At 39.0% G+C, this 15,926-nt stretch overlaps 3 protein-coding genes across 3 annotated transcripts; 2 read left to right on the top strand and 1 right to left on the bottom strand.

Moving 5' to 3' along the window:
• The first annotated feature begins 47 nt into the window (after positions 1 to 47).
• On the top strand, positions 48 to 2,797 carry RHIMIDRAFT_211503 (apses-domain-containing protein). The gene is made up of 4 exons (XM_023607198.1): positions 48 to 579; positions 636 to 1,755; positions 1,812 to 1,905; positions 1,987 to 2,797. Exons 1-4 carry the CDS (start codon positions 347 to 349, stop codon positions 2,751 to 2,753), a joined length of 2,214 nt encoding a protein of 737 aa, XP_023470052.1. The 5' UTR covers positions 48 to 346; the 3' UTR covers positions 2,754 to 2,797.
• A 713-nt stretch (positions 2,798 to 3,510) lies between these two features.
• Positions 3,511 to 4,027, top strand: RHIMIDRAFT_186692 (SET domain-containing protein; the record flags this gene model as incomplete). Its single annotated transcript, XM_023605875.1, has 3 exons — positions 3,511 to 3,814; positions 3,862 to 3,896; positions 3,944 to 4,027. Coding segments are annotated over 3 exons (423 nt in total), but the record flags the coding sequence as incomplete, so codon positions are not given.
• A 56-nt stretch (positions 4,028 to 4,083) lies between these two features.
• Positions 4,084 to 15,516, bottom strand: RHIMIDRAFT_307624 (uncharacterized protein). The gene is made up of 12 exons (XM_023614535.1): positions 15,241 to 15,516; positions 14,884 to 15,180; positions 14,366 to 14,828; positions 14,203 to 14,309; positions 14,014 to 14,155; positions 12,148 to 13,959; positions 8,797 to 12,094; positions 8,418 to 8,745; positions 8,114 to 8,360; positions 6,926 to 8,053; positions 4,344 to 6,873; positions 4,084 to 4,288 (listed from the first exon to the last, which is right to left on the bottom strand). Exons 1-12 carry the CDS (start codon positions 15,280 to 15,282, stop codon positions 4,186 to 4,188), a joined length of 10,497 nt encoding a protein of 3,498 aa, XP_023470050.1. The 5' UTR covers positions 15,283 to 15,516; the 3' UTR covers positions 4,084 to 4,185.
• Between the last annotated feature and the right edge of the window lie 410 nt (positions 15,517 to 15,926).

Raw genomic sequence — 15,926 nt, 5'->3', positions numbered from 1 at the left:
TACAAATCACTCATGACAATGCTAGAATATAAGGTTAATATATCTAACGCTTGGATTTTGTTTATTAGAAATGTTTTATACAATTCAGGCTAAGGTCACATAATTTTAAAAAGAGCATATCGTCAGACCGGTGTTAACATACAGATAGAGATTAGTTGCGCCATGAAATCCTTCAACTTGATCGACAATATCATGAATCAAATAATGGTCTCAAGTGGTTAATCAACAACGGTAGAGCGAGAAAGGGAGGCATAACCAGTGGATTTATAAGTCCACTGAATTCAAATCCAGTGTGAACGCGTGAATATATACACTTTCTTTTTTTCTTTTAGAATTTAAATAACAAATGTACACTAGTAGGATTTACTCTGCAGCATATTCTGGTGTGCCAGTGTTTGAAATGATTGTCAATAGTGTTGCTGTCATGCGTAGACGAAATGATTCCTACATGAACGCAACTCAGATTTTAAAAGTTGCCAACATTGATAAAGGAAGAAGAACCAAAATCTTGGAAAGGGAAGTCTTGTCTGGTCAGCATGAAAAGATACAAGGTGGATACGGAAAATATCAGGGAACATGGTAAACATAGAGTGGGCGCTTCATATCGAATGTTTGTTATCTAAGAGTCCTTGTAGGATTCCATTTGAAAAGAGTAAAGAATTGGCCGAAAGATACAACGTCTATGAACTATTAAAACCACTGTTTGAATTCGATGTGAATTCTACGCTTATAGTCGACAATCAAGATACCTTGCCCACTAAAGAACAAGCTATCGTAGCCTTAAGAAAACAAAATGCTGAAAATATAAGCAATTTACAGCAATCCTCTTTAAATAATAGCCTCCCTAAATTGGAAACCTCAAGTAACACTCAAGCAGTCGAGAATGAAAAACCAAAGCATACCCCTTCTCATACTCAACCAGCATCTCGCTTTCCATCAGAGCATCAGCATTTACCTCATATTCGTCCACAATTACATACATTACCCTCTCGTGATGAAGAGGGGTCACCAGCGCGTAAGAAACCAAAGGCGAACACGGATACAATGTCGTCTCTGCCTAATCCAGCAGAACTACGGAACACCACTGAAGAAATGGCGACACAAAAGGAGGATACAGCAATAGATGAACGTAGTCGCAGTATTTTGATGTCTATCTTTTTAACTGATAATCCAGAACATGTGCTAGACATACTTCAAAACAGCGCATCACCCTCTAATATTGATATGGTCATTGATGAATCTGGTAACACCGCTCTTCATTGGGCTGCTGCTTTAGCAAGAGTGAAGACGGTTGAGCAGCTTATAGCAAGAGGAGCAAACATATCTTGTGCAAACTATTCTGGCGAAACACCACTCATGCGTAGTGTCCTAGTCACAAACAATTTTGAAAACAGAACCTTTTCTGAAATTTTAGAGCTGCTCAAAGGCTCTATTACTACAGTTGATAACAAAAGAAGAAGCGCATTACATCACGCATGTCTTACATCTGGTATCTCAGGGCGTAGTAACGCTGCAATTTATTATGTAGACTACCTTTTAAAGACTATTACAAGCAAGGAAGAGCATAAATCTGTCATTAATATGCAAGACTCATTAGGTGATACAGCTACTACAATCGCAGCAAGATTAAACAGTCATGAAATTCTCGAACTCTTAATGAAAGCAGGCGCTACCAAAATAACAGAAAATAACGTTGGATTAGCGTCAGAAGACTATGAAGACGGGGGCTCACCGGCTCTTCAAAGCCAGCAAGCGGTAAGTACAATTAAATATAAATGCATGGTTATATCTTACGAGGGTCTACTGTTTAGGAAACACAGGACTACAAGGCAGGGCCATCAGATATGTTTTCATTCTCTAAAAAGACACACGGCCCAAGCCAAAGAGGCAAAGAAATAGTCGCTAGTAAATACAATATGAAAGATGATAGCATATGCAGCCTTGATCTAACTGCTTTCTTTTTTTTTTTTAAAAAAAAAAATGTAGCTGTACAAAAAATTGTCGATGCTCTTGATGAAGAATACGGGGCTCAGTTAGTGAGCAAAGAACAACAATTAAATTCTATACAAAACGAACTTGATGATGTAATGAAAGAGCTGGATTCAACGCGTAAAGAATTGGAAGAACGTCAAGTCCAATCTCAAAAACTTTCTGAAGCACAACAAAAGACTCACAACATAGAAACTGCGCTTGAAAATGGGTGGGCACGTTTGGAAGAAACGATGGAAAAGGCGGGAAAACAGATGCCAAATCGGAATGAGATCGACACCTTTGATGAAAATGAAGATATCGATTCCTTATTTAATGTAAACATAGATATATCTGACGATGCAACAGAAGAAGAGCAAAAGAACAAGATGCAAGAACGTGTACGAAGACTTCGGGCTGTTGTTGAAGCATACAGGATCAATGATGGGTCATTGAAAAAAGAGATAGAAGAGATCCAAACTCACTTTATGGAAAAAGAGATGCAGTGTAAACGATTAATAGCCGCTTGCTGTAATCTTCCTATAGAAAAGATAGATGACTTGGTTGAACCACTTACGCTGGCTATTGAGAGTGACCCTCCAGACCTAGATCTTGCACGAGTTATTGGATTTATGGACAAAGTCAAAAGACAAGGAGCGTTTACAGAGGTTCCTATCTCTTCAAGCACAAGCTCTTTCAGACAACCAAGTCAAGGTTCTCCTCTACCGCTTTCTAATGCTGATACAAATAGTGATACTGATCATACAATGCCATCAACATCTTAACCCATGCGTTTACACTATTTCAGGGAAATGTAAATAAATTTAAGGAAATTTGAATAATCCTTTTATTATAATTGATTTCATCTTGTCTTTTTTAATATACTCAAAGTGTATGAGTACTCAAGTAAACAGAGAAGAATACGACCAGTGAATTTTGTTGTATATTCTTCAGACAATCAGAAACAAGTTTTTTATGATCCCTGTTCAATCAGCCTTTTGTTCTTGTAAGAAGCCAGTGTCATTCATCGTAAAACGATCATTTACTATTACATGTACTTTCTATTATATCAAGCAATAGTGATTTCAAGTACTTTGTTAAAATGCTTATCTTACAAATCGATCATTTTTATATTTGTAATACAATTTTTTTTTAAAAAAAGCAGCAGATATATTCTAGAAGCTGGTTTTATTCTAGTTTATATTGTATAAAGACTGTCTTGTCTAAACAATTTGAATCCTTTCCCCTCGGGTTTATACCCTTTTTCCCCCTCCTATTACTTGTCTCTCCACTTCAACTGCATGTAGGCCGTGGTAATTTTCAATGTATTGTGTAGCACAAAAGCTGTTAAAAATGCTGACACACAGGCAACAAGGGAGCCGTGTCCATATTCTTTACCCCACAAAAAAAAAACTCCGTTGTATTATTATTTAAATAAAATTCGTATTGTTTTCAATATCCTTTCTTCTTTACAATATGCCAAGCACAGCAACTGAATATAACCAAGATACCAATAGCTATAAGCCATCTCATCCTACTTACTTTAAAGTCGTCCGTCAAGGTACTCCAGGTGAGTTTTCGAGTAAACTCGTAGCAGAACGTGCTTTTCCAAAGGGTTCTGTTATTGCTGAACTCAAGGGATTGACACCTGGTGAAAAACGGTACTCTTCTGTTCAAGTGTCTGAAAATGAACATATTGAGTTAAACAGTGATCTTCTCTACATGAATCATTCATGTGACCCTTCTGCCATAATGGACGTCGATCGCATGGCTGTCACTGCTAATAAAGATATTGCTCCTGGTGATGAATTGACCTTCTTTTATCCTTCCACTGAATGGGATATGGGTAAGTTGCTATGAATACTTCTTATATTGATTCTAATAAGTCACTAGCACAACCTTTCTCTTGCTGGTGTGGCTCATCAAAGGTAAGCTATAGTGTTATATTACGTAATATGCTTATACTCTTTTATAGTGTATCAAAACCGTACAAGGTGCTCAATATTTATCTACACAAGTCCTGAATCAATTTCATCTCAGTAAACACATTACGGAACTGATCAAAAAGCGTGACGAAAAGACGTTATAAATCGATAATGCAAATAAAATCTAAACTCATCCTTCATCTCTCTTCTTTACATTGTTTTTAAGCCTTTTTATTATTATTATTATATTATTAATACTATGAAAAATATATAAAGATATATTATATCGTCATTATGCAAAAGCAAAACCAGTTGAACATTCACTAATCGCTTTGAAAAGATTGGCACGTAAGCTTTCGTATGAGTCATATTCGGGTAGATCTATTTGATTGAAACTATATCAAAAGTGTTAGATCATCTTACTTTGAATCTAGAGCAGTAATAGTTTACCATGTATGTGCAGAAGGAAGTCTATTTTCACCGCCAAAGTCCTTATGAATTTGGAACTTTTGTATACCGTTTGAACCTTGAAGATGCGCAAAGCCTTCTAAAGGCACCTTGGATGTACCTGTAGCGAATTGAAGCAATTTAGCACGTTCTTCTTGGTCAAAGCTTCGAACAGCACGCCAGAACCATTGTACAACAGGAGAGGCTGCTGTATAGCCTTCGTATACCGTGTTGTTCTTCCAATCGTCAATATCAATATCGGGTAGACCAGAAATCAACAATTCAAGCTCCTGTTCATTAAAAATTTGGATTAATGAGGCTGGAATAATTTCATGGAAGCCTTGAACGAATGCATTGATCTGGTCTTTTATGGCTGTCGTCAGTTTCTGTTCAGTAACAAGAGCAACGTATTCATGCTTGTTTGCTTCGGTTACTGGTATATTTCTACCATTAGGCTTGAGATCAATTGTTTCTTTGGTGCCAAAGTAGTCAATTTCAATGCTAAAGGTCAAATCGATGATATCTGTAATGTCATTTTCAAGCATCCAAACAAGACTCTTGTAATATTCTGGGTCAATGGCTTCAACATCTCTATAATCCACTGGTCGACCCAAAATGTGTTTGTAAAATGATCTTGTAAAGTAGGCATCCAAAAGACGTCCATCATAGATAGCCTTGCCAATGACTCGACCAACAAACTTGAAATAGCTCAGGTGATCAGGATTCACTGCAGATGCACGGTTTGGCTGGTATGTTAGCTTGTCGGCAGCGGATGTGATAAACAATGCATAGTTGGGGTCAAACATCTGTCTTGCTAAAACAGAGAACCATTCACGAGTGAGACCACCAGCATCCAAACCTTCTTCATGATAGAAACTGACAGCCAACTTGCCGTATTTAATTTCATCACCTGTTCTTATCTGGAAGTGGTGATAAGAATCTTCAAATACATACTGTCGGCGAACATTAAGCTGCAATTGAGGATAAGTCTCTCTAGGCCCTGTACGTTTGTGTAATTGCTGGAAGAAATAGTTGCGCTTATTGTCAAATTCTAACATCTTGGGGTTGCGGACAAGTAAAGCAAAGGATCCACTCATGAGTGCAGGATTGTTACGAACCATAATGTTCAGAACCTTCTTGTGTTTTTCAGTGAATGCAAAGAAGAAGGAATCTGTTGAGCCAGTTTCTGGTGCGGTTGCAACATTCGAATATTCATGATTGCCTTGGCCCTTCTCTGCTGTGCATTTAGAAACAATAATGAAGGACTCAATCAAAGGTAAGAGTACAGTAGCAACATTGATCAGATCTTCCTTTTCACGAACAACAGATAGACAGTTGCCTAGCGTCTGCCAAAGAGGTAAAAAGTCAAGCTCTTCATAGATTTGCAACATCTGCTTTTCATTCTTAGCCACCAATTCCTCATTGGTAGTCTTGTCTTTGTTGCTCAATTTGCGTGAGAACATATAGTCTATTGTCTTCAGTACACGTAATAACTTGGCTTGGTAAGAGGTAGATGCAGAGAAAGGCGCAAGTACATTGCTGCTAATTTCGGTACCAGGCATTGCGTTCTCAAGAACTTCAACAAGGTTAGCAAGATCTTTAAGTATTTGAGCACCAGATTTCTTAGCATCCGCAATTAGTTCGTTCACAATTGTCTGCTGAGCTCCTTCTAAAGCAGAGAGGTGTGATATGGCATTCAAGGTATATTGGAACGTCTTGCTGGAGCATTCGCCGTTAGTAAGCACATGAACTATAAGCTTTAGATAAGAGTCCAAGATAGTTGGCGGTTTAGGCATAGATTTTTCATCCAAACTTGGGTCTTTCTGCTTGTTTTCTAACTTCTCTTGATATTTCTTGACCAAAACAGGGAATGGTCTGCACATAACTGACAACAGCTCCATCAATTGCTCCATTAATGAGGAATTGTTGATAAATACTGGTCTATCTAACAGGCTCATTAATACAAGTATAGGATACTTATTCCAACTACTGGACGCCTTTTCTTTGCTTTTGCCTTTTCTTATGCTTGAAGATCTCTTCAGACCGGCCAAGGATTCACTTTCTGTTAAAAAGTAAGCCAGCGATTGCTCATTACAAGATATGATATGTGATAATGCTTCCAAACAGCGTTGAATGACATAGTTGGGAACATTTTCAGCATTTGGTGATGTTGATGGCTTGGTTGTTTTTTGAGGATTCTTGCTCGCTTTTCCAGTAGAGAGTGCAGCAAAGCTATTATCAACTGAGGCAAGATCCGTGTTGCCATCATAAAGTACGCATACAAGGTATGATAAAAGATCACTTCGCGTCTTGCTGTTTTCACACAGGTTGAGCAGTAATCGATTGAGTAGAGACTTGGAAATACTTTGAGGTATGAACAGGAGTCTCACTAGTGTAGCAAGCTGTGGCTTATCAATCAACTGGGCAGCAGCATCACGTCTGCGGTGCTTTGTCTTCTTTTTAGATGATGTTCGCTCATCATTTTGGTTTTCTGAAGAATAGCGTCTGCGAGAGGCAAGTGCATCCTCAGCAGCTAAAATACAAAGTTTTAGTGGACATTCTAATTTTGATCTTTATCAATTTACCTGAAGAAGAGGGGATATTGGCCGCGTTAGAAGAATCAGTGGTTGCCTGTGTTGTCTGACGGTTATGTCTATCGCGTCTTTCCCTTTCGATGGCTTCTTGATGTAGAACTTCTTCTCGAATTTCTGGTGGCAGAGCATCCAAGAACTCAGGACTAATCGAATCGTCTTCTGGCTGTAGGTTGGTCTGAGGATGATTGCGAATTTGCTGGTTAATAACTTCTTCTCGTAAATCGTCTGGAAGGGCTTCCAAAAATTCTACATCAATTCCAGTGCCTGAAATATCAACAGGCTCACCATGGACCACAACAATTGTACGCTCTTCTGTGTTTCCATCAGCAGGTTCGCCTTCAGTAGTTGTTACATCCATAGCACTGCTCGATGCTTCAGTTTCTTGAGTATTTACATCAGCCTGCTCTTTCTGAGCCTCTTCGTTATGTTCTTGCTGTTGAGCCGCTGCTTCCAAAGCAGCTTGTCGTGCTTCTTTTTCCAAGCGCCATTTTTCCTCTTCAGCCTTACGTCGTTCTTCTTCTTCCTTGCGACGCTGCTCTTGACGTCTCTTTTCTTCTTCAGCTCGTGCAATCTTGCCATCTTCAATTGCGATAGGCACAAGGATATTCAATATGGAATTGACTACTTTTAGTGCCTTTTCGCTCAAGTTGCTACCAAACATCATGCGAGCTTCTTGGTTCCAGCGGTCATTGGATGTCATAGGCTGGAAATCTTGCAAGATCGCAATTCCCTTTTGTATGTGGTCATTGGAAGGGCCATTGGCAGCTCCTCCTTGAGGGTTTTGAGCATTGGGTGGACGATCAAACTCAAAGGATCTGAATACTCCTCCTGGACCATTCGAGACGTCTACTCGGACGTGACTGCCTTGATTTCCAGAAGGAACATTCGTTAATAAAGATTCAAGCATGCGTATAGCATTACCTCCGATCATTTCCTCAAATTCCTGCCAGTTACTGAAACCAGTACCATGACCTCTTCGAGGAAGTGGGTCGTTAAGGGCAGCTCTTAAGGTACTACCGCCACTTACGGTTTGCGTGGTAGGGTTATTGGACAGAAGGGGATGGGTAATGACATCCTCCTGTCCGTTAATGTTGGTTGGAGTTCTCATTGTTCTTCCAACTATTGAATAAAAAAGTAAGCATACTGTCAACATTGACGATTAGAAAAAGAAAAATTTACCTCCTTCGATCAAGGCACGACGAGCATTAGGCAGTCTTCGTCTAAATCCGATAGGAATAATCGTACGTGGGGCACCATCATATTCATCGCCTTCTTCAAACTCATCATTCTCTTCAGTGTTGAGAAATGGAGTATCAAGGTCATCAGCATCGAGAACCATGCCGTCAGAAATGAGATCTGCTTCAGATTCAGCATCCAAGTTCTCTGAAGCATCTTCAAAATCAGATAAAGCATCCAATTCATCTTCCTATCATATGCGCATGTGTAAATGGATGGTCAAATTTATAAAAAAAAATTTCTTTACCTCTTCATCATAGGGAATATCAGCAGCCCGAATACCAGGGCTCTGATCCTCGCGTTCATCAGCATTAACAGAGCCGCCACGGATGATACTTGAGTCTTCTTCAATATCCTCCAAGTGCCAAGTCATCTCACGATTTCCATCTTCTTCGTCCTCGTCATCAATCAATTCAGCTTCGGCATCAATGTCATCAATGTCATCAGAGTCGTCATCTTCATCCATCTCGTCCTCATCATAACCATGAATGATCGCTTCCATTTCTTCATCGCCATCACCTTCATCTTCGCCCTCACTCATGTCTGAAAGATCACTTTCACTTTCTTCATCAAACCTAGAGAAATGTTATGAGTTTATCCATCGTCTTTAATGTGTATCTACTTACTCTTCTTCTTCTTCGACAGAAGAACCAAACACATCACTATAATCTTCGCTGCCGTACTCTTCTTCTTCCATTACATTACCATACATACCTAAAGCAGAATTTCTATAAAGATCAGGAGCACCTTCGTTTTCATCGCCTTGGCTCGCTGGTAATTGTAAGCTCTCTTCGGCAGTATCCATTCTGTCCGCATCATCCTTGTTAGAGTCACCGCTAGCATCCTCAGTATCATCTGCGTTGATGGCCAATCTTGTCAGAAGCTCTAAAGGCCTCAACATAGCATTGAGTATAGTCTTGGAATGAGGATAGCTGACGTCAACATCATTCACTGCAGACGTTAAGACAGCAACAAAGTTTTTGTCCAACATGATTCTTGAATTACTCATAGCAGCGTCTTCTTTACTCAATTCATTAGAGGATTCAGCGCTTATGGTTCTGGGAAGAGAGGATCCAATGTTCAGTCTTGCATTCAAGATGCGATGGCAAAGGTCAGACAAGACAAGATATTTGGAATATTTGACAGAGGCTGGGTCGCTGGATGCTATCGCGTCCTTCAAAGAGCGCACGACGGCTTCCAACACGTACTTTCTGACCTGATATAGTTCGCTCTTTTGCTGGACTGACATTTCAGAAATAGGTGTCGTGTCACAGCACATGGCGACCAAAGTGGAGGCAGTCCATGTAGATAAAGCTTGCTGTTTACGCGATTCTTCAGCATATGGGTTGATGTGGTTGTATGGCAATAGATCGTTGATGAGCATAGATACAAAAGATCTATGCTTGACACCTGGAGTGCGTGGGTGGCCATTCTGTTTCTTGCAAAAGTTCAAGACATCATGCTTGCAAGATGTATAGGACGATATCAACTCAACAAGACATTGAAGCAAGAAGCCTATATAAACAAAGCTAATACTGTCTTCTTTATCCTTTTCTTCTGCTGTCCTATCTTTTTTGCTGTTTACTATAGCCTCGGCACGTGTAGCCATGATCTCGGTCAAAAGATAGTAGATCACAGTTTCGGATGATTTCTTTTCTTCCTCATTGATGTCAGGTTTAACACTTTCTTCCCGCTTTTTCAACTTGATGGTTCGATCAATATCATACTCGTCATATCTTGTCATTCTGCAAGTATCCGTGGTCACTTCGACAAAGGTGCTTGGATCACGAAGGACAACATGTGCATTTGTGCGAACAAATGAAGAGACATCCATATTGCGAGGACGAGGATTGATAAACCAGTTGACAATGGTATCTTTCATTGTGCGCCGTAAAACAGGTTGAGCTTCGATGATGTGTCGTAAAATTAAGATAATGAATGCTTGCTGTCCTTGTATACCCTCTAAACTTTTCTTGGGTCTGGAAAACAATAGCGAGATACCATCAAGTTCGACAAATGCACGAGCGTATTCTTGGTTCCTTGTCAGACGTACAGCCATTCGGAAAACGGAATATATGTTGTCTCTAGAAAGATTGGATCGTCTTAACAGTGCAACACAGCACTGTAGGAGCTTGTTACAATGTTCAGAAGAAATATGTTGGATCGTTGCACGGCCTTCTTCTGTCGTATGCAGATTGTTCTTGCTATTGGTGTCTTCATCGTCATGATCATTGATACTGTCTTCACTGTCTGATGGAGAATCTTGGCTGGGTAAATTTAGTTTTTCTTTCTTTGGTTCTTCAGCTTGTGCAATGAAGGCTTCCAATACCAAAAAGAGTGTTGCAACCCAGTCAGGAAGCTGATCGTCTTCAGCAAAATCAAGCATATCAAACATGAAACTGAAACGTTCAGGCAATTTGTATATTATTGACTGCATAGGTGGCTCACGGAGTAAGAGTGCGAGAAGTCTAAGACGATGGTTGAGAAAGTCTGATTTTGAAGTATCCTTGGAAACTTCTTCGATGCGATCGAGAAGCAGAGTGAGAATCTTGATCGAAGCATCTGTCACAGCTGCAGTAGTGCCATTGGGTCTGTCGTCGTGTTTACCTAATGCTACTAGCAAGTCACGAGTGTCAAAAATAACATCCTCTCGCTGGTCAGTTAGTGACAAGAGATAGGGTGGAAGTGAATTACAGAGATCACGACGAGCTTGTTTCAAGTTGCTCGTGTTTTCAGAGTTGTTGTTGTTGTTGTTGTTGGTTGAAGAGCTTGATTCAGCAGAAGCTTCAGTAGGTCGTGATTCAAAAATAGACATTGACAGATCTACAGAACGATCCATATCTTCATCCATATCACTGTGCTCATCTTCATCGTGTGAAGCCATATCCTCTTCCTCGTTCTCTTCTTCTTCATCTGTATCCTCTAATGCTGGAGTTTCAGACAATCCATGTGGTTCTTCAGCCTGTTGTTCAGCGTCATGGGAGGTCTCTTCAGTAGCTTCACCAGAGGCTTCACGAGGAGGGCTAGTATCGGGAATAGCACCTCTTACAGTATTTTCTGTTTGTCCAAGCATGGTAGCAGGGTGACTAAATAGGTAATCGACAGCCCGAGACACTTGGTTGTTACAGCGTGTCAGTGCTTGCTCAGCAGCTCTTCTTTCAAAACCCATTTCCACTAGAGTCTGGATATTCTGCTCAGAGGCAACTGCAGGAGTACGAAGGAGGGTAAAGGGTGATGTCATAAGAGGAGCAGTGAAGCTACTGAAAGGGTCTCCACCACGAGTAGCGACAGTGTGCGTCAAGAAGTCTCCTTCTCCTTTCATGACTTGCAAAAATATTTTTATGAGAGTTTGGACAATGGTCTTTGAAAATAGATAACAGTCAGAACTGGTCAGATATTCTTTTAGAGGAATCATCTTGAGTTCTACACCCACTATCCATTCAAGTGGATCAAAGTAGTCATTGGCCTTCTTATCCTTATTGACCAAGAATGATGTACAGGATGAATCACGTAAGGCTTTGGGTGAGCTAATTTGAAGCAGGACAGCAAGCAGGCTTTCGATAGTGTTGTTGATCCGTTTTACTATCTTTCGGTGTTTGTCTTGATCCTCGCTGTGAAGCTGCACCACAGTATTCCACAAATACTTTAGATTCTCCAAAAGTAAGTCAATACCATTTCGTTTATCAAGAGCAAGAGCAATAGGCGTTTGAAGTGAAGATTGCGAACGTTCATCACGTAAAAGAAGAGATGTCATGGTGTATATTGACGTTAGATAATCATATTTACAAGGCATATCACATTCAGTAGTGTTCAATTTTTCAATATCTTCCTTGATGAGTTCAGCCAAATTCTTTGAAAGCTTCAAGGTTTGGGGCTTCTGTAAAGGGCCAGCAGCACGTCGACTAACTGACACTTTGATAGCAACTAAGAAAAGATGCATTAATAACAAGGTATGAATGAATGTGATAGTTTTTTACCTTGAAAGATAGGAAGAACAGATTTAGAAATTTCATTCAACATCATCTTGAAGTGCTTGATGTTCAGCATACGAGGGTCCTTTGCTGGGGGGACACTTTCAGAAGTAGTTGTTGTAGCTGAAGTAGCACTTGTTTCATTACCATTTTCTTCTGGGCTCGAGTCAGTAGTCGAACTGTAGATTCCTAAAGGATGTTCAGAGTTGTTCATGACGTTCTTTTTCAATGCAGGGTTGTTTGGTGTAGGATGCTTGTAAGCATACCAAGCAGGAGGCAGGGCTTCCTTGAAAAGCAGAGTTTCCCAAACCATCACACGATGCAATCGACCCAGCAGTTGAATAACGTTTTCATTTTCGGATTCATTCAAGAATTCTGTAACAAGAGAAACACCATTTTTTCCATGAGAAAAGACAGAACAGCAACAGAGGTTCGAGAGTAAGCTGACATAAGCATGCGTCTGAATTAAGGAACGGAGTAGCTTGTTTCCAGAATCAATCTTGTCCTGTTCGTTCTCATAGACGTCTACATAGTCCACCATCATACTCTTTTGTCTTGCGATATCTTGATCCAGTAATAAACCAATAGATTCCTTAATCTTTGTCACAATGGCCATCATCGTAGGTAAGGGGCTAACTTCACTAATCATTCGAAATATGTATGCAAGGGAGTCAGAGCCAAGTGTGACAGAAAAGTTGGCAGGTAGAAGAGGGAGAGAATAGTAGTCCAGAAGCATCTCCGGGCATCCTTTCTCGACAAACTCCTTAATGTTGGACGTGTTTTGAAACAAGCCTTCGAGGAATCGTGAGACCATGTCGATAAAAGAAACAAGTAAACACTCAAACTTTCCGGCCTTGTCATCCTCTTCGATTGTTGTATCAGTCTCCATTGAACTTGTTGAGCGAGTTTGAATTAAATGACTGTTATCATTGGCAGCACCAGGACCATTCATGTCAGATCCCATCTCAAGTACCTTCTTGACCATAGTCGTGACACATTCAAATACAGCAGGCTTTAGTGATGGATGATGACGAACCAGCTCGTCCATAGTAGAGCCTAATGTAGTTGCGCAATCAATATCAATAGGGGTTTTCAAAAACTCGGACGAAGTCATCAATTCAAAAAAGTGTGGTAAGGGCTTTTCTTGATTAAACATATCGAGGCCTGGAGTGTTCAAGCAGATGGCTCCAAATGCATTTACGGCAGCCATCAATACTTCACTGTTTGGTGTTTCGTATGTCGAGATGGTGCGTAAAAAGCTTTGAGGTAATTTGACTTCTTGTAAAATCGGAAGAGATGTTGGTTCACTGTGAATGAGTGTCGTGGAAACGTTGATAGCCAAGGCAAAGATACTGTTTCCAAATGATTTTGGATTATCCATGATCAGCTTTAATGAATGAGGCAAACTGGAGTCAATCAGGTTTCGTAAACCTTCAGCTGTACCCGAAGATTCCATCATCCTCAACAAGAATTTCAGCATATTTTTAATGACAGAGAGTCGGTCATGGGGAATATTCGTCTGTTCGGTTGAATGGTAAGAACAAGCGGTTTCTACTTCCAACTTGATCTTTTCCAAGAGTGTGTCTAATCCACCGGCGTTACAAAAGGCAGTGAATGAGTTGTTGAACGAATTGACAATGGTATCGAGCAAACCGACGACCTTTGCAATGCCTTTGAGTTGACTGATTTGGTGATTTCCAATTATATGAACCAAAACGGGGATGATTCCTGCCGAGATCAGCATTTGGCCACCATGTTGAGTTTGTAATAAACATGCGATGAATGAAAGCATAGCTTCAAGAAAAGATGGAGAATATTCTAACACAATGAAATAAGAATAATGTGTCAACTACTTTTTAATTGATTCTTTACCTTCATTTGCGCCGACTCTACGCAAGATTTGCATAAGGATACCATGGTTAGCAGAGGCATTGATAGCAGTCAAGGTTTCAGAAAGTTTATTTCTGTGTCTTGTAATGGCATCCAAAGCATAGAATACAAACGTTTGAATTTCCTAAAGAGATATTAGAGTAAATTCATCACGGCTTACACATTATTTACCAAGTCAATATTCTTTTCAGGAGAGATCAAATCGATTAGTTGAGAGACCAAATAGGGTTCATATATAAAAATCTTGTTTTGAGCAGTATTTTCGGATACACCATGAGCTATATAAAAAGGGTTAGTCTCTCTCTCTTTGATGATGATAAATAATGTATTTTACCCATGATAGCAATAGATAATATACGAATAGCCAAAAGGGTTTGTCTCTCTTCAAAATTCTTTACATGTTTTATAATACGTATTCTGTTTGCTAAGTCAAAGTGATTCTCCTTTGGTATATTATATTCATTAACGAATTGAATAAAGAGATCAATATCATCCTTTTCAAAGTCTTGATCAGTGAATACATAATTGATCGTTTCTAGCCCTTCTTCTGCATTATTATTATCACTTGTACGATAAAATTGAAGGTTCAGAGTCAACATTTTTGGTGAAATGTCTAGATGAGGTTGTATAGGTATTTGATTCCATCCTTTGATCAATTCGATTATTTTATCTTGAGGTACGGTGAATGATGACCGTATAGCCTTGGGATTATTTATTCTTTGTGCAGGTCGAATCATGAAATGAAGTACTTTTTGTAATACGTCAATGTCAAAAGTATTTAAAAGCATCGTTAAATGCTACAAAGAAGAAATGAGTGAGTGAGTGAGTGGTTGTTAATATTTACAAGCTTACCTCGTATGAGTTATATATGTTTCTATTTGTACAATTTTCAAACAAAATATTTGCAAATTCAATGATTGATAAAATAAGGTGTTTCGTATGTTGATCAAATCTTTTTCGTTGAATATCCTTAAGTTCGTAGTCTTTACAGATTCTATTCAATATTCCATCAAATCTGTCTAATACTGTCACCCAATAAAACAAGTCTCCTCTTCCATAACTCCAAGTCTTTAATTCTCGAATGACATTAGGAATCTCTTCTTCTTCAACATTTTCAAGTTGTTTGATCAAGTCACTGAGCTGACGTGGCTGTTTTTAAATATAAAATGAGACACTATGTATTATATTTGTATATATATATATATTTACTAAAGGTGCAAGCTTCTTTGTAGGTGATTTCTTGATCTTCATTGTCTATTCAAAGTGTCTTTGGTCGTAAAGAAGTTGTATTTATAGTCTAAACTACCTTTTATCACAGAAAAATAAAAATAAAAAAATAGAGAGAGAAAAAGAGAAAGAAAAAAAAAATACAGAGAGGCCTTTCAACTGCGGTAAGTTTTATTATTAACGCAGGAAAAAAAAAAAAGAGAAAGGGACAATTGCGTGTCGAGTGAACTCTTTCTGAGCTTTAAATGTGTAAAAAAGTAAACTAAAAGGAAAATATTTGTAAACAGCCATGAATGCAAAAGATCGTGTATATAAATATGTGTATGTCTGTATGATGATTATAGAATGAATATAGCAGGTATATTCTTTTCCATTTCTTGCCTTGTTCCCCGAGTCGAGAAAGAATCGTGGTGTAGCTGAGTAGAAAAATATGGCAAGTCTAAAAACTGACTTTTTTTTTCTTTTTTCGTTCTTTTTCATATTTGCATAATGGAGAGCTTTTTAACAACATGTCATGAACTTACAAAGAAACAACAAGTGATGCATGATACAATATTTGATAAATTAAACGCATTTCAAAATATCCTTCAGACAACAAAAGAAAGTCTTGAAGAAGGTAAACCTTTTGTCAGTTTGACCAAGGACTCATATAATACATAGACAATAGT

The sequence above is a fragment of the Rhizopus microsporus genome (assembly GCF_002708625.1).
Source record: "Rhizopus microsporus ATCC 52813 unplaced genomic scaffold scaffold_2, whole genome shotgun sequence".
NCBI lineage: Eukaryota > Fungi > Mucoromycota > Mucoromycetes > Mucorales > Rhizopodaceae > Rhizopus > Rhizopus microsporus.
Note: the sequence above shows the minus strand (reverse complement) of the source record. Positions and strands in the feature narration are given on the sequence as shown.